Genomic DNA, 18,688 nt, shown 5'->3' with positions numbered 1-18,688 from the left:
CCCCCCCCCTCCGCCCCCGCGCGGCGCTGCCCGCCCGGCCCGGGGGCGTGAGGTGCCGGCGGGCGGCGGGGCGGGCTGAGAGGAGGAGGAGGAAACGGTGGCCGCGCCCCGGCCCCGTGTGGGCGCCCGGCGGCGGGGGCCTCGCAGCTCGGGGTCTGGCGCCGCGTCAGCGCGACGCCGCGCCGCTGTGGGCGGTGGTGCGCGGTCGCGGGCGGGCTGTGCCTCCGGGGGTGTGCGGGGAACTGCCGTGGGGCGATGCCGCTGTCAGATGGTGGCGGGGCGGGGAGCCCCTGCGCGCCCCTGGGACGGGGTAACGGCCTTAGACTGAGACGGGGCGGGTGGAGGTTGGGCGCTGGGAGGAAATCCTTCGCGCAGAGGGCGGTGAGGCCCTGGCACGGCTGCCCGGAGAGCTGCGGTGCCCCATCCCCGGGGCGATCGAGGCCGGGTTGGCTGCGGCCCTGGGCAGCTGAGCTGGTGGGGGGAGCCCTGTCTGCAGCACGGGTGGGACTGAGGGGACTTTATGTTCCCTTCCAGTTCTGCGGTTATGACAGTTCCTTCGGACTGCTTTTCGCTTGTGTATAGAATGGTTCAGCCTAAATTCATTTTTTTAACAAGACTTCTTTATATGCATTGCTAGAATTCTGCTTTTCTCTTACACAAACCTGCTTGGATTTTGTGTACCTCATACAGCTATGTGTTAGCAACGCTTACCTGTTTTTAATTTCCGTGGGTCAAAACTGACATTCATGTGGTCACCCCCTCAGTGTGTGCTGGTAGGCTTGGGCTGTGACTTCCGTGTGGTTGGTAAGGCCGAGAGCAGTGAGGGAGAAGGGCCAGCAGCTTGAACTTTTCTCAGTGTTTGAGGATGTTTCCTCTAGGTCACCTCTAGGCCATCTCTCCCATATGTGTTGCTAAGATTGCTTAAAATCCCGCCTTGCGCTTCTTGGCTGTTAAGATGAGCAAGTTCTGTTCTGCTTAGATATAACGTAAAGGCAGTATGTTCCACAGTAAGCATGCTGCGTGGAGAACTAAATTATGCAGTAAGGGTTGTTTAGGTGGCAAGAAGAAAACTGCCTGGGCATGGTTCCCTTTTTGTGAGCTGGGGCAAAAGGGCGACACGCAGACAGGCAGTCTGTGCAGGCTGTGTGTTGTGGGCGCAGTGGGACAGCTGTGCTCTGCACAGTGCGGGGCCCACAGTCCTAATGGATTGCTGCCGGGAGGTGGGCATTGGCCCCGGGGGCAAGGCCTGTTCTCACCCTACACCACGTGGTGACACGTGTGGCTCAGTCTCTCCTGGGAGCTTTTCCCCTGGTGTAAGTGTGGGAGTGGAGCTGCCACGTGCCAGCTTCTGTGTTTGGTACGTTTTAAAGCGTTCTGTGGTTTGGTTTTACTTCTGATAACACTTTTGTAGGGCTGTATACCTTTTTTTTTTCTTCAGTCTGTGCCCATTACTTATGTAAATAGAAGACTGGGAGCCTGTGTCCCAGTGGCTCTTCTGTGTGTTTAAAAGCAGTTAAAGTGGAACTGAAATCAATGAAGTGCTGTCTTGTTCCTTGGAAAGCAATACAGAACCTTTCTACAAAAGGAGATCAGCAGAGTACTGTGTGTATAGCAGTGTCTAGTTTTAACAAAGTACATTCCTTAGAAAAGTGATTAAAAGGATTTCTTAGCTATTGCAAACCAAAAAGATGCAGTTATCTTCAGTCGTGTGTGCTTGTTTGCCCAGTCAGCACTGGGTCTGCGCTATGGAGAACTTGAGTGCCTTATGAAGTGCTCTTCTGACTGGTCTTTGAAAAGCAATGGTCTCTTGGGTGTCAGAGTTGCATTTAGGAGAGTTACTGCCCTAGAAGGACTATGTGGGAGTTGGTCTTTACTTGAAGACTGGGCGTATAATGTACTGTGGAGAACAGTTGTCAGTGTAACTATGCTTTTATCAAACTAAATGCTGTTTTTCCCCTTTCAGTTTGAATTCTCCTCCAAGCAAAATACCCCTTCAAGCTCCTTTATGCCACTCCAATTGCCTGTATCAGAGATTACACAATATAAGAAAAGGTGACAAAAATGCAGCTAACTGATATTGTACTTGTGAATTTTCCAATTAAACCCTGATTTGTGTGGATGTGTATGTTTGTGCCAGGAGTGATTCTGGAGATGTGACTGCAGAGTGTCCTTACAGCATGTGCTGTCACAAGCAGTGTTGTATGTCTGATTCATAAATTTGTTCAAGAAAAAAAAACCAAACACCTTGGGTGTTTGTGTTAGTTTGGAAAATCTTTGTGTCAAAATGCAAAGCATAAAAAGATGGCATTAGGAAAAAAAAAACAGAGAATTGCTCAAATTATGAGGGAACTAAAACAGTGTAGAAGGTAGTGTTCAGTTCTTAATCCTGCTCTATGGATAAAACTTCTGATGATGTAAATGGAGGTGTGAGAAATGCATAATTCCCCATGTAAACTGGGATTTTGGCTTTTGGCCCATTTGAACGTGTCATCCGTGTGCTTATTGGTATGGAGGAGAGGTGAGAAACCACTCGTGTGGGTTGGAGTGCCCGAGTGAATGAGCTCACCAGCTGGCCTGTTGCACTCGGCATGCATGCACTCAGCATGGCAGCTGAGCCCATTGGGATTAGTTTTACTTGCTGATTTGCCAAAGGCTAAGAGCAGGCTGTGTGGATTAGCCGCTGTGCTGCACCTTAGCCCTCCTAGGCAGCTTTCATTTGTGTGTGTGCCCTCAGGAGTGCGGCTACCATCACTGTGTATAATGCTTCATGTCAGCACTGGGCGTAAAGAGAAGAGAAAGTAATATACTGGGCCTCAGTGAGATGTAGAAATGCCAGTGATGGAAGGGAAAAGAAGAAAAAGGTGACTTCTGGAGAAGCAGTACAAAGAAAACACTGTCCAGCTGGCAGCTAGGCGGGAGCTCAGAACACTTGCTGCTTATGTGGCTCCTGCTTTAAACTGATACTGGGAGCAGGAACCTGTTGGACTTCATTCAGAAATGGCCAGTAGGTATTAAACTCAGTAAGTCTGCTGTTAAGGTTGAACTGCTTCGTGAGAGCAATGATTTTGCTGGTTTGATGGTGTAAGTCAGTGGGCATAAAACTTGGACAAGTTGTATAAAGCCTGACTGCTTCCTGAGGATGTCCTTGGAGGGTGCTTCTCCAGTGCTATGTTTGCTTACCAGCCAGACCCGCTGGTGGGCAGACTTGAAAAACAAAGTAAATGAGTAAGCCCCATACTATCATTAACACTGGAATGAGCAACGTGTTCTAAAGGACAAAGAAGGTATCTTAAGAATGAACTTGGATCTGTAAGAAAATGTATCGTTTTGAAAGTTATTTCTGTCAAATTGGTAGCTAAGCAGGAGAGATTGGGAGTGTGGCTATTAGCATATAAATAAATGGAAGGCTGAATTCAGAGCCTGAGTTCTTCTGTATTTAATATACATCTCAATTTGTTTAGGGCACTGCTGATGTATGTAAGGGTTCTCTGAAGCTCTCCTGTGTTTATTTGGTTATTCAGGAAGCAGAATGAACACCAGTAACTGTTTTGAAGACAAGAGTAATTAACTTGGTGTGTACAGGAACCTTTTGGGTCAGTTAAAATAGGAAAATGGTGAAAAGCTTGTGAGGGCTGAGATGTGGAGCGCTGTTACTGGGCCAGTGCAAGGAGGACTTTGTTAAGATTGCTGTCATATTATTTTTTCCCTTCATTTTGCTGCTGTGCTTGTAGAGTTTTGTTAGGCCAAGTCTCGTGCGGTGGAAAAGAGCACATTGGGTTTGTCAGTGTCCTCAAGGCATGGTGAACCCAGCTGAAGCCAGGGGTGCTGGGTGAAGCAGGAGGCACTGCTACCAATGTTGAGGTTGGGGAAAGCTTCCTGCAAAGAGCCGAGAGGTGAAGGATGCCTTGTGGCTGTGAGTGAAATTGTTAAATGACGGTTATGTGTGGTATTTTGGCTGGAAACTGAAGGAGTGCCATATTCACAAAATGCATGCCAGCTCTGGTTTACAGAAAGCTTTAAAAAAGTAAAAGGGTGATAAAGGAGATAGCTTTTTTTTTTTTCTTCTTCTTTCTTGATATTATAGGCATTGAATCTTGCTCTCTACCATGTATAATTTTTGTTAATCTGCTTGTGTGATATATATATCAATTTTGTTAATGTGATAGTAAACTGCTCCCACCTTTTTGGTATTGTTTTTTATCCATTCCCTCAGAAATCTCATCTATCAGAGGCACAAGTTTCATGCTTCCTCTCATTTTCTCACCTCTTTATTTTCTTTATAACCCTGTCTCTTAGAAGACAGTCTTTGACTTTAGGTGGTGCTTTTTGTTTTTGTGCTTTTTTTGCTTTTCTTTCCCAGATGGATGATAAAGAACATGACATATATATTTTAAAATTTCTTGGACAACATGAATCTTATTTATTTATTTATTCCCAGCTGAAGGAGCTGGGAATGTTCAGCCTGGAGAAGAGGAGGCTCAGGGGAGACCTCATTGCTCTCTATAACTTCCTGAAGGGAGGTTGTAGTGAGCTGGGGGTCGGCCTCTTCTCTCGTGTCATCAGTGATAGGACCAGGGGGAATGGCTTCAAGCTACGGCAGGGGAGATTCAGGCTGGACATGAGGAAGTATTACTTTTCAGAAAGGGTGGTCAGGCACTGGAACGGATGCCCAGGGAGGTGGTGGAGTCACCGAGCCTGGGGGTGTTCAAGGAAAGGCTGGATGTTGTGTTGAGGGACATGGTTTAGTAGGAGCTATTGGGAATAGGTGAACGGTTGGACTGGGTGATCTTTTAGGTCTTTTCCAACCTTGGTGATTCTATGATTCTATGATTTCATAGGGAAGGCTTTCAGGAGCTTTCTGCTGTCTTGTTAGCCTCTGCTGGAAACAAGTATTTCATAACTGAGGTCATCCATTTTATTTCTGTTGGGCATAAGAAGGTCTAGCATATAGAAAATTGAACCTAGACAGCTTCGGTCTAAGTGCCATTATCTCTTGTAACAGTTCCTGGCATTCTGTTGCTTATTCTCTAGGAAAGATACGAAGGCTGAATGTTTGTTAAGAAATAATAAATTCTGCTGTGGTTCAACCACGCCTGTTAGTCTCAAGGTGGCAATCACTTATGATGTTTTTCTTTAATATTGGAAGATTTGAATCTGTTTTGTAATACCTTTTTTTAGGATAAAAGACTTGGGAGAAAGGTAGATGCTGACTGTAAACGTGGAGAGAGCAATTAGAAGTGCAGATGCTTAAGCTTCATTCATAAACTCATAAACAGTGTAGTCAGTAATTCAGTAACTGAAGAATTACATGTTAAATGCTTTTCAGTAAAGTGAAATTTGTTTCAGGTTTTTAGTATCTCTGAGAAGTAATACAAGCAGGAAGAATCCTTCAGAAGAACATTTAATCTTTCTAAAGCTGACTATTTTTATGCTCTATCATAAGCAAAAAATTTAGCTGGAGACATTTATTTAGCAGTAAATATTATCATATTTAGGGCATTGATAGTGCTTTCGTTTATGCAGCTCCAGCTGTGGATTTGGATGTATTGGCATCTGGTGTCACATGCAGTAGGTTTGCCTGCTCACCTTGTTTTTCTTCTCAGAGGTGGTGGCAGCGATGATAGTTGTGATTTCCTCTCAACAGCTGCGTGTTCAGAGGCGTCTGTGCATGAGGAGAAGTTTGTTCTATGGCCTCGGAGCTGGGTGCCAGGGAGGATGGCAGCTGCTCAGAGCTGGCAAAACCCCTTTATCTGCAGTACCTGGAGAAAGCTCTACGATTGGATCAGTTTTTACGACAGACGTCTGCCATCTTTAACAGGAATATATCCAGGTACTAAAGCCTTTTCTACAAGGAATATCAAGGAAAGACAAGCATTTTTATAACCCTACAGGCAACACCATAGTAGGAGTTTACTTGTTCATTGGGAATGACTTGCTCGTTAGAAAACCTTATCTTGTAAAGAATTTGCACTGTGCCTCTCCTCTCATTGATAATTCATCATATTTCTTGCCCAGGTATACAAATTAGCAAGATGTTTTAAAGCCCTTTGTCGTAGTTGAGTGGCCAAAATTTTCTTTGCCTGCAAAAGGTAGGATGAACAAGCATTAAGTTAATTTTTTTAGGGAACTGGCACGTAGCCATAAGTGGAATACAAAGTGTTGTCAGATGCAGCATTTCTATGATAGTAAGCTGTACCATTGAGATGTGATTCATCAAGGTATGTTTCTGTCCAAAAGCAATTTACTTTTATTTCATCAGTATTCTGTAATTGTGAGCTTACAGAACTGAGAAGTGTATGCATAATAGAAAGCAGCCTGTATTACAGGCCTGTAAGATTCACACAAGGAATAAAAAAATATGACTTTATATCTTTCACATGTACAGTAGTGCTGGGAATAACAATATTGTGCTTTGATTTGACTCAGCACTTCGTTTCTTGGTTAGTTCGTGCTTCGAGTATTAAATATCTATCTAGAGACTGGGGACACAGCTTGCTGGCATAACCAGACTGGTCTGATGATTAACTGCTGCTGAGGGTTTGACGCTAAATTATTAACAGCAGTATTTGTAATGCACAGAATTACAGCTGAGGCTGCTTTCGTTCTCAAACCTTTAGGCAAATGGCCACACGCAAGTTGCACAGACGTTTCTTCTTTTGAATGTTTTCCTTTTATTCTCAGCATATTATGTATCTTCTTGCAGTGATGAAAGTGAGGATGGATTGGATGACAATCCTTTGTTGCCTCAATCTGGGGATCCCCTGATGCAAGTTAAGGAAGAGCCTCCAAATGCTTTACTGGGGGAATCTTCTGGAGTAGGGAATTCAGGAGTGCTGAACACACATTCCCTGAATGGAGTACTGCAGCCAGGTAGTCACCCACTGAGTTGAATCTGCTTACTTTGAGGTAGGCTGAGAAAAGCATTATTTCTGAAGAAATTTGTTTTTATCTTTTCTTTAAACAGAGCCAAAGTCTGAAAAAGGAAGCTTGTATAACTTTTCTAAACTGAAGAAAAGCAGAAAGTGGCTGAAGGTAAGGGTATTGCAAAGAAATCTGACAAGAGCAGAAGAGTCTTAGTTAACACCCTGTAGACAGTGATGAATAAAGGACTCTGCCTTCTCATCTGGTATAGATGATGGAATCCTAAACATCTAACAATGTAGAGGACAAAAAGAAAGTAATTTGAGCACTTGTCAGAGCATTATCACAAATTATCACAAGTGTAATTGCTAAATATGGTAAGTTTACAGTAAGATTAGTTGTTCCCATATCCTGTTATTAAGTTAGAAAAGATCACTAAGATCATCTAATCCATCACCCAACCCATCGCCAGTACTCACTAAACAATGTCTCTCAGTGCCACATCTACCCTTTTCGTGAAAACTTGAAAAGAAATTGTTCCTAATATCCAACTTGAACCTCCATGGCACTTAATAAAGCCAGAGCATTAGACATTTTTTTCCTGTTACATCTTCCATGCTCTTTGGCCATAGTCAAAGTAAAGGACTTCTTTTGAAGCAGCATACACAGCAACTGCTTGTGTTTGAGAGCTGCCTGAAATGATGTGGTGCAGCTTAATTGATGCAAAGTATCATATTGAAGGAGAAGAGATAGAGATATAGTAATAATTGATATGTTGCTGAAAACAATCTTTAAAGGACTTCTTGAATCTCGTACTATATTGGTCTGTTTTTTGCTGCACTTTTTTAAGTAACTGGAGTTACTCCAGTGTCCCTTGCTAAGAAGAAATAAGGGCTTTTTTTGTTGTTTTGTTTTCTTTCTGCATTAAAAATACCAAAACAAAAAAGGCATTCTACAGAGGTTTCTCATGTTAGAAAGGGAAAGAAAGAGGAGTATGTGATAGTCAGTAGTAAGTATTGTATTGGATCTTTGGTGGAACAAAATAGGATTATAGTCTATGCATTTAAGGCTTCCATTTCCATTGTGTAGCAAAATGGATGGTGGGCATTTCAGTTTTGGTGAGCAGCAGCTTTTTGGTAAAATACCACAGTGAATATACATTTAGAAGCATTAAGAAATTTTAGTACTGTGTCCGAATTAAAGTGAACTTATGAAATGTATTAAATGGACACTGGAGATTGAGGTGAAAATTTGTTTGTAAGATGAAGTCAGTACAAAGTCCAAATGAGGGGAGGAAGGAGAGAGTGGAACAGTGGCACTGTGCCATCTTTGCCTTTCATTGTACTGCAGTGTTCTCTAGTTAGTAAAAACAGGTTGCCAAGAGGTCAAGCAAGAGCCAAACCTTGTGCAAGTGGTGCAGTGGGAGAATAGAAGAACAAGTAGTACAAATGAGGTAGCAAAGCACCTGCAACCATACATCGTAAAATGCCTTGCTTATATCCTGGCTTTTCTCACTGCTAGAAAGAGCCTTTTGAGACCACAGGCAGTTGCAGTGGGTTTTAAAGTGACTTAATTTTCACTAAGCTAACAGAACTGTACCTCTCTGAAGATTAAAAAAAAAAAAAAAATTTACTTGATTGGATACTGAACAGCACTGTAGATCAGAAAACTCTTTTGCATTTCAGGCATTTCAGAGGGAAGACACTTTGTAAAGGCTAAGTGTTGCTAGATAAAGGCCCAAGAGCATTCTGCAGAAATAAACAATACAGTATAGGGACTTGTTAGTGCTAATTTTATTTTTATTTATTGTTGTTAGAGTATCCTTCTGAGTGATGATTCCAGTGACACAGATTCTCCAAGTGATGAGGATGGAGAAGATGAAGAAGAATTTTCTCTTTCAAGGGAGGAGCTTCACAATATGCTGCGATTACACAAATATAAGAAACTACATCAAAGTAAATATAGCAAAGACAAAGAGGTAAAAATCCAGAACTTCCATATTTCCTTCATTTTCTTTTTTTCCTTGTTGCATTATTGCATTATTTTGCATTATAGTTGCATTATTTTAACTACTTCCACATTTTTTTCTGAAAATTTATAGTATTTTGTGGATTAGAAAATTGTTTGGTAGACTAGAACAATCTCATGTCGGTTTCAGGGAAGGGTTAATAATTCTGTACTGATTGAAAAGCTATTGATACCTTATGCTAAGAATCTCTCAACAATTTACATAGACAGTATGGATGCACGTGTACATACAGCTTCTACAACACTCCTGTGTTCATTAGAGCAAAAATGGTGCTAGAATGCAGTGTTCAAACAGTACATATCAAAACTGAGATGCTGTGGCTTAGATTTTAATACAGGTGGTCGCTGCTGTTCAGGATTAAAATTGTATACTTAAACCTACTGCAGTACATTTGCCTCACCACTGAGGCTGCAATCAAAGGGATGATGTTTATCTTTTTGAAAGGGAGTTCCTCGTATTCTTCCTTAGTGCTTTCTGTAATTCTTTGGGGTTTTACTTGCCTTTCTTGTTTTCATACCTTCCTTTTCTATTTTAGATTTTCTTTTTACATCCACTTCTTTTAGTCTCTTCGTTCTCAGAAAATATCTGTTGCATTTCTAATTTTCTTAACATTGTGCCAAATTTTGACTGCTTTGTTTCTAATAATGTATTGAGTCATAAGAGCATTTACAAAAAAAAAAAAAAAAAAAAAAAAAAAAAGCTGCTTTGAATTGCAACTGAAAGTGGGTCTCAGATGAAGAAAATCATCCTGTTCTGCTATCAGAGAATGTGTATGAAATAAACATTTTACATTTTGTTTTATACTGCTTCAGATTTCTCCAGAAGAGTGAAGAAATTTTTTTTCCACCCAAGTCTTTCTTTCTGTCCATTTCTTTTCTTTGTTCAGTCATTATCTTTTCAACCCAGATTGTATTGGCTTCCTGAAATACCATGTAACTGCACAAACACTCATACACCCAGCTTCCACAAAGGTCATAATTTTTATGTTTGTGTATAGCCTGTATGTAGTTCTTTAGTATTTTAGTTGAATAACACTTGAAATATGTTACATTTTTTTATAATCTCCAAATTCCTTGGTCACGTACTTTTACAAGATAACCTGAGTGTTTGATTTGTTTGTGTGGAAATCTTTTAAATGCCTTTTACCTAAACCTGTCCTTTGATATCTTTTCATGTGATAAAAGTAGGACATGCATGTAACTTGGGAATCCAAACAAAACAAGTAGGAAGTCCTTGATTGGACTGTTGCATGTAATGTGCTGTTTTGCTGGGCAGCACCTATATGGAAAATGATGTAGTGGTATGTTTTGAAAGTGTGAGCTTCGCTGCACGCTTTTCCTGTCTTATTTGACTGAGTGGGTTTGGTTCCCTCTGTAGAACTCAGGGGCCACCTGTGGGCAAGTGGTTTCACTTTGGACTCTCCAATCCTCGATAACAGTGCTAAATATGGAGTAGTACATTTACTGATGTCTTATTTACAATCAAGATGTGAACTCATTTACCTGCTATTGCTGTTATCTGCCCTATCTGGTTTGTGTTAGTGTGCTCATTTACATCTACTTCAGTTGCAGCAATACCAGTACTACAGCGCAGGACTGCTGTCTACGTACGATCCTTACTATGAGCAGCAGCGCCACCTGCTAGGGCCCAAGAAAAAGAAGTTCAAAGAAGAGAAAAAATTGAAAGGTAAAGTCACTCACATTGTGTTTTTAGGTAGTTGCTGTGATTTAAACTCCTTTCTTTTATTATTGTCTTTGGATAAATGTTCATGTTTGAACACGTTCCAGACCTTTGTGTTTTGGATGGAAGGCTAATGGCCGATTCCATCAAAGAGAAATCGTAAAATACTGTGCTTTATCTGGCCTCTAGAGAACGAGGGTGAAAAAAGATGGTGCAAATTGAGAGTTCATGGTTTTAAATTTTCTTTGTGGACCTCTGGATCCAGAATGAGAGACATGCAATAAGTACTTCATAGCTATTTCAGTATTGCTTGGCTATGTTTCAGAATCCATAAATATTGCTGCGTATCATGATCCATTTGCTTGTTTCCTTTGAAACTTGATAGTTCTTAGAAAAATATAAGAAACTAATCAGTAACTGATACAGTTATTCCAGAATGTGTAATTGTTCCAGAAATGAGATTGTTTTCTGGAAATTAGAGGGAGCTGAGAATTGATGTCCAATATGCATTAAAATAGAATTACTTCTGTAACCTCTCAGCTGGAGTTTTTCAGCTGCATGTTTGCCAGGAAGTGCAGTTTTCTTTCGTGGCTGAGCTGGCAGCATCTGTAGAAAGCAGGAAGAGAAGACTGTGAACTGTCAGTGTAAGGTGAATTCTGTGTATTGCAAGCACTCATGTTCGAGCTGTGTTTTAAGAAGGTTGTTTTGGGCTTCCCTCTATTCTTCCTCTCTTTCTGTAAATTCCTTTAATGCTGTATTTTTTTCCAGTAATCTTGTAGTGTCCTGATTTTGCATACTTTCGAATAGTGTATTTATTATCTGATAACAGCATCTCGTAGTTTCCTCTGAAAGTTGTGTTCACAATAAATGATAACATATCAATCTCTTTCACGATGATTTGAGACATCTACCAAATGGTGATGTTGTTACTTTTATATATCCTTTACATGTCTGTAAGTAAAATTTTACCGCAGGACAAGAAGCATTGTATCAGATCACAGATATTTTAATTCCTAATGAATACTTACTCATGAAAGGAAACATGCCATAGGAGTTAGTTGCAAAAGCATGAAGAAATAAGTGCGTGGTACTAGTACTGGCAGGCATAGGTAGGTTTGACTTTTTTGTTGGTTGCACACACAAAGTGACTTGGATAGCTTAGTTAGGAGAGATGTCAGACTAAATGCAGAAGGTCCACAGAATAGGAAAAAAAAAAAAAATGATTTAATGATCAATCTTGCAGGAAAGTTGAAAAAAGTAAAGAAAAAGAGGAGACGGGATGAAGATCTGTCTTCGGAGGAGTCACCGGAACACCACCATCACCAGACCAAAGTTTTTGCCAAGTTTTCTCATGACACACCACCACCTGGGTCCAAGAAAAAGCACATGTCTATTGAACAACTTAATGCTCGTCGGCGAAAAGTGTGGCTTAGCATTGTTAAAAAGGAGTTGCCAAAGGTGAGCTTGGTTAATGGCGCTACATCACTGATGATAACAAGAAAGTGGGATAAAAAACAACAGCGATTTTCTGCTGGTCAGTAATGGCCGAACTGATACTCTGCAATCTGTAAGCAAAGTGCAGTTCTGATTTCTTAACACCAGTGGATCATGCAGTGTGTTTGTTTCATTTGGCTATCTAACCCTTTTCCATGAACAGTACAATAAACTCAAGGAGATATTTCCACAAATCTGCAGGATACCTATGTAAAGCAAACCAATATTCAGGACCAGTGTTTAAGTTCAGGAGAGGCATGTTTCAGTCATCACAGCATACATGTATTTTGAAACGTAAGAAACAACCTAGGGAAAGCTTCGTGTCATTTACAGGACAAGCTTTGGGCATGTTTGAGATAGCTGGATGCACTGTCATTTGTTCTCTGGGAATATACTTTTAACAGACTGAATTTCTAGTGACTTGAGTATAACTGGTAGCTGTATCATTCTTTATGAATGTAGGAACTGTCCAAAGGGTATGTGCAGTGTTATTTTTTCAAATAATTTTGTTCATGTGAATAACATAATTTGCATTAACTCTAACTATCTTTGGGGAACAGTGGAAACATCTTCTGTTTGTTTCAGTGTTGACAGTGGAATAGGATTATCCTGCTTTGCAGAAGTAGTAGTTAAAGAAAAAGCCTGAAAAAGGGGATGTTTTAAATACTTCCTTCAGGAGCAGGAATGCATTTACACATGTGTTGGACAGTGAAGGAGGGAAGGTATTTCCATCAGAACCAAAAATAGTTACAGAACATGTACTCAATTATACAATGGACTGCATGACTGAGGTTGGCAGATCTAACAGCTAGAGACTGGACAGTGATTGTCTAAAGTAGTGTGCAGCTATTAGCCATCAAGTAATTGTAGGATGTGTTCTTTTATAGGCATACAAACAAAAAGCATCAGCACGCAACCTTTTCCTTACCAACAGCAAAAAGGTAAGTGTTCAGCTTGATACTGATACTTGTATTGAACGTAATAAGCAAACTGTAATCTCTTTGTTTCATACTGATGATTCTAGCAGGACAGTACAGGAGAAAGAACGTAAATAATTTGTATGAGGCTTTTCATTTTTTAAATGTATCATATTGGTGTGTTTCATAAGCAGTAGAGGAAACAAGCAACATAAATTTGTGTCCTCAAATCCCACTGGCTTTCCTAAGATTTACTATATTCATTTTGGCTTTCATAAGATTTACTATATTCATTTTTATTCACTGATTTTGATACAGTAAATTAAAGACTTCAGTACACTTCATTAGCTTTTGAACTGCCCATTTATCCAGTAGCTAGAATTTGCAGTTGTAAGTATTCATGTGTAAATCAAAAGGGCTATTGGAAGCATTAAAATGTGTTAATTTATGCAAACTTACATAGGAACTGGGATTAAAAACGGAACAATTTTTTTGATTAAGTGATTGCCAAAAGAATTTATTTCCTCATTTGAGTGGTCTCTGAGAAGTGTCACTATTTCTACCTAGAAGACTTCACTGTAGGAACATTTGGTAATGCATTTAAAGCATTTTTAAAGTGTTATGCTCAAGTGTGTGATTCATATATATGCCTAGTGTAAAAATAATCAAGTATATGGCTAATGATCGTCAGACACAAGATGACATAGGAAATATTGTGTTCCATATATACGTTAGTAGGAACGGGAATGTTTTCTCTGCAAGGAATACAGAAAACAGGATCTACTTCACTGTGGGCGTCCTTATCAGAGGCTAGATTTCTTTTTGATGTCTGGACCAATATTCTGTGATTATTGTATTTGTAGATATCACAAACTGTATTTTAGCAAGTGAGTGATGCAGCAGACTTAAAAGGTTCGAAATTACACTCTTTTTTCCTTTGCTTTCATTTTACTTGATCATTTGCAATCTCTGTATGATGGAATTATTGATGTACAAATTTCAGTGGGGGAAAAAAACAACTGTCACAAACATCAAACCCAGCAATTGACCATTACGACAATGACATTAATTTATATATGCTGGATTGAAAAATGACACTAGTATGCTTCTTTATGAGATGGTAGGAAAATTGTAGGATACTCCCCCACTTTTCAGCATATTAACATGTGAATGTGATTGTGTGCTACCAATATGGCCATTGCAGCAGCATTATTCAAACAGTGAGAAAGAGTGTGTGCAACTGAAGAATGTTTGGAGTAGAGTCACAGTTGCAGGCAGACCTTAAACTCTGGTCTCTGGAGTACCTTTGAAAGATCTACCCACCAAATCAATCCCTTTAAGTGCCGTGCTGTGCTGCAGCTGTCTTAGGTTTTGTTTTTTTTGTATGCATCTCAGGAAGTTTATGTTCTCTCTCATCATTTCAAAAGTCTAACTGCTGAGCAAAGTACCATAGTTTTTCTCTTTTGAAGGATCAGATTTGTTTGCAATTAAACGTGATGTGCATTGCTGGTTTTCATTAAAGCTGCTCACCTTTCATCTGCATCCTAACCTTATTTCTCCCTAGCTTGCTCATCAGTGCATGAGAGAGGTACGTCGAGCTGCTCTCCAGGCCCAGAAAAACTGTAAGGAAACTCTACCACGGGCACGTCGTCTTACCAAGGAGATGCTTCTCTATTGGAAAAAATATGAAAAGGTAGAAAAAGAACATCGCAAACGGGCTGAGAAAGAGGCTCTGGAGCAACGCAAGCTGGATGAGGAGATGAGAGAGGTAAAGCAAAAGCACAGGTTGCTGATAATTAATTTCTTGAGTAAACACAGAAATGACTAAATAATTTGAGTTTCTAAATCTGGGCTATTACGTTCATTTGTTTATTCTGTTTCAATAATATTGCGTGCATTTATTTGCTATTTTAAAGATTATAAGAAGCCTGTGAACTACCTGAGTTCTTTACTCAGGTAAATTTTAAGTGGTTGAAGTAGAATAAAGGATTAAATGAACACCGTGTGTCTCACTGATGCATGCATAACTCAGTGTTAGTTCATGCTGGCCTTTTGTGATGATTTGTACATCTTTTTGAATACAAAGGCCAAGTCACCTTTTCATTCACATTGATATTTTATTTTTCTGCTGTAAACTAGCATCAAGACTTGCAGAGAATGTGAGCAGGACTTCTGGGGGCCTACAGAGTTGAGAATTTTTCTGTGGTCACTGTTTGTGTTGGCAAAGTGTTTGGTTCCTTGACTCTCTTAGTGATAAGGGTTGAATTTAAGAAAAAAAAATCTTGCCAAAATTCTCTGGTGGATTTGCAGTTCTACCTTCAGTGTTCAGTGGTGAGCTGATGTTGAATCATCAGAATACCTTCTATTTAGTTTAATGCTAAAATCATTACATCATGCTTTTATGTATTGCTTTTATGTATTGTTTCTCTCAATTCTTGCAAATCTGCAAACATTGTGTGGCTGAAATCACTAGGCAAATTTTACTATAGCATTTTTTAGCCAGACCCTAAGAATGAACAGAGTTTCTGCAACATCTTGCTGAAGCCCAGACAGTTATAATATCTCAGATGTATACATTTAATATATTCTTTCACTGTTCTCCTTACTTATAAATAATAGAACATTAGAGTTACCTGCTATGATTGTATAGTGAGTTTTTTAACTCTTTGGTTCTTTTACCATATACCTCTCTGTTGCTGTTTCTTTTTTATTAATCTTTTAAGTTTTTCAGCATAAACAAAACCTTTAATCTTTCTTTTGGGAGATTATGGTATTCTTTGCCATGATTATATAATTTAAAAGAATATTTCATTTGTATCACTATTCTATTTTAATACAGGTGGTTATGGTGGTGGCTAGTTTTTTGCATACAACTGATGTCCTGGCATTTTTTAATCAAAATAATGTGCATAGTAAAACCTGGATAGGTTGTCATTTTATTAGATTAAAACTTTTTTTTTTAATCATATTTTAATCACTGAATCTTTATTCTGTTTTATTGGTGGGGTTTTTTTTTTTTTTTTTTTTTTTTAACCTGTGATCTTGGTAAATGCTTTTCTCTTAGGCTAAAAGGCAGCAGCGAAAACTTAACTTCCTGATCACACAAACTGAATTATATGCCCATTTTATGAGTCGTAAGCGAGATATTGGGCATGATGGAATACAGGAGGAAATCCTACGCAAACTGGAAGACAGCTCTACCCAAAGGCAGATTGATATTGGAGGAGGAGTAGTGGTCAACATCACCCAGGAAGATTATGGTAAGCAATTCATCCACAATCCTTCCTGTGCCCTTTTGGAATTTACTGTGCTATTTATATTATTAATCACATTTACAATGTCAAGCATAAAATTCCTTCTGTATAAGAAGCACATCTGTAATTACTGAAGCTTAACAGATTTCTTTATTTTTTTTAACTTGGGTTGTTGATTCTGCAAAGCTCTAACATGGAGATGTTGTTTTCAGATAGTAACTATTACAAGGCCCAAGCTCTGAAGAATGCTGAGGATGCTTACCAGATTCACCAAGCCCGGGTATGTATGTTTTGAATCCATGAAGTAAAAGAAAAAGCAGAGTAATTGGTAAAGGTACTAAAGCCAGAATCTTTAATAGCAGCCAAGTCTAGTAGGTTAGTTTGATTTCATTGCCCCTTTCTTTGTTCAAACAAGTGGAAAAAAGATAAAATATCTGGGAACAGGTTTGTTTTTCATTAATTTCTGGCAAACATCATGTGTGTTAATGTGAAGAGTAAAGCCTTTTACCATACAGTTTATGTTAACATGTTCATAATCTTCATGTATTTTCCTTTTCTTGTTTAGACTAGATCATTTGATGAAGATGCAAAGGAAAGTCGAGCAGCTGCTTTACGGGCTGCTAACAAGTCTGGTACTGGCTTTGGGGAGAGCTACAGTTTAGCAAATCCGTCTATCCGGGCAGGGGAAGATATTCCACAGCCTACTATTTTCAACGGGAAACTGAAAGGTTACCAACTGAAAGGCATGAATTGGCTGGCAAACCTGTATGAACAGGTATCTTAGTACATCTTGCAGATTTTTAAAACTTCTAGGATAATTTAAGTAATTAGGGGAAACTTTTTCAAAAACTTAACTAGTTTTAAAAATAGACCACATATACTGCATCTGCAATATTTTTAGAAGAAATGAAAATATTATGTAAACCACCCATCAGAATCCTTGACTTTGAACAGAACATAAATTTCAAGATTCCTTACGTGGGTATTTACAGAACTGCTTATCATTTAGATTATACACTGAAGAGACTTCTGCTTCTCAGAATTGCATACAATTTCAGGCTTTGGGCAGATTGTAAATTGCAGATGGCATTGCTCTGTGCATATCCAGTTTGCAGTGTGATTGTGATGTGCAGATAGACTGAGGGGAAAAAAAAATATGACCTAGAAATGAATGAAAGTGCAGTTGATATGAAATATCTCTCAGTAGAAGACCTAAAAGAAAGTAGGTTGCTTCATTTTTCAAGTCCTGCATGGATAAAAACGTAGTAAGACGAAAGTGTAAATTCATGGATTTTTTGCAGGGCATCAATGGAATCCTGGCAGATGAAATGGGTTTGGGTAAAACAGTACAAAGTATTGCTCTCCTTGCACACCTGGCTGAAGTAAGTGGATTATAGCTTTTTCTTGGTCTTCTTGATAGATGTGTACTTTTCACATTTGAAGTGAATTCTAGATTGTACAGCTTAAGTGCTTTAAAAGTCATTTTATCTATGGCATTTCCGTTTGTTATTAAGTTGTACCTTTAAAAGTTCCTGTGTGTATATGACTATATATGTGTGTACATATATATATGTATAATATTATGTGGAATTATATAAAAATAGGATTTCCATTTATTCACAGAGTAACATCATTTCATATGCACTGGTTGTAAAAGCTTGGTGAGAGAACAAGTTGCTGACTTAATGTTTCACTGACGTTTATGAATCAGAATCACTTGTAGAATGAAGTGAAGTCCAAATTCTAAACTTCAAGACAATTAGCATGGATTTCCATACTTAATTGTGGGGGTTTTTTTGTTTTGTTTTTGTTTGTTTTGTTTTGAGACACAGTGATTCTTCAGTGCCAGGACTGATAAACAAACAAAAAAAAGCAATGTGAGCTTTCTTCTTACTGCAGAAATATATGTATAGAAAGAGGTAGATAAGTTTAGGGGGAAAAAAGAAATGGCATGCAGCTACTTGCCCTAAATTGGAGGTATCAGCTGGTGGTACTGAGAGCAGAAGTGGCTGGATTAGTGACCAATGATTGGCCATCATCTGTGTTTGTTTATGTTGGTTTTGATGTACTTGTGATGGTACTATCAACAATGACATTGGAAGGATGCAGAGCCGAAGTCTCTTAAGCTCACGTGTATAAAAGGGATAAGAACTAGATAGGCTTGTCTCCCTGTTGGAACTTGAGATTTTTGGAAGAATTCATACGGCTTTTAATATTTCCTGCTTCCCCTTGCACTGACCAGCTTACACCAATACACTAATTATTCATCTTCTTTTTCGCAAGAAGTTATTCTGTTGTTATGTGAAGCAAAGCTTTCCAATTCCACCTGGTGTCTTTTCCTTCCCGAAATGTTAGTAAGGTGCAGGTGGCAACTTTCTGGAAAAAAAAAATGAACAAGGCAGTTCACAGTGGTGGTATTTGTTCTGGGAACAACTTAGGTGTACTGAAGGAGG

At 39.3% G+C, this 18,688-nt stretch overlaps 1 protein-coding gene across 4 annotated transcripts in view; it reads left to right on the top strand.

Annotated features, from left to right (window-relative positions):
• INO80 (INO80 complex ATPase subunit) overlaps window positions 1–18,688 on the top strand; it is a 62,276-nt gene that overhangs the window by 410 nt on the left and 43,178 nt on the right. Inside the window, exons 1-14 of one of the 4 annotated variants that reach the window (XM_042813965.1) lie at window positions 236–310; window positions 1,964–2,052; window positions 5,645–5,830; window positions 6,704–6,870; window positions 6,965–7,032; window positions 8,678–8,839; window positions 10,456–10,576; window positions 11,814–12,028; window positions 12,952–13,005; window positions 14,546–14,749; window positions 16,046–16,241; window positions 16,448–16,515; window positions 16,801–17,010; window positions 17,537–17,617. In XM_042813965.1, the coding sequence (XP_042669899.1) occupies window positions 5,688–5,830; window positions 6,704–6,870; window positions 6,965–7,032; window positions 8,678–8,839; window positions 10,456–10,576; window positions 11,814–12,028; window positions 12,952–13,005; window positions 14,546–14,749; window positions 16,046–16,241; window positions 16,448–16,515; window positions 16,801–17,010; window positions 17,537–17,617 (1,689 nt within the window). In that variant the 5' untranslated portion in view covers window positions 236–310; window positions 1,964–2,052; window positions 5,645–5,687. Of the gene's footprint in view, window positions 1–235; window positions 311–495; window positions 1,358–1,401; window positions 2,053–5,644; window positions 5,831–6,703; window positions 6,871–6,964; window positions 7,033–8,677; window positions 8,840–10,455; window positions 10,577–11,813; window positions 12,029–12,951; window positions 13,006–14,545; window positions 14,750–16,045; window positions 16,242–16,447; window positions 16,516–16,800; window positions 17,011–17,536; window positions 17,618–18,688 lie in introns of those variants that run through there. The other 3 variants (XM_042813966.1, XM_042813964.1, XM_042813967.1) reach the window with 3 other exon arrangements.

The sequence above is a fragment of the Centrocercus urophasianus genome, unplaced genomic scaffold (assembly GCF_019232065.1).
Source record: "Centrocercus urophasianus isolate 14NV4802_14NV808 unplaced genomic scaffold, USGS_Curo_1.0 seq_14, whole genome shotgun sequence".
Classification (NCBI taxonomy): Eukaryota; Metazoa; Chordata; class Aves; order Galliformes; family Phasianidae; genus Centrocercus; species Centrocercus urophasianus.
The sequence above is the reverse complement of the archived record's forward strand: the minus strand, read 5'-3'. Positions and strand labels throughout refer to the sequence as shown.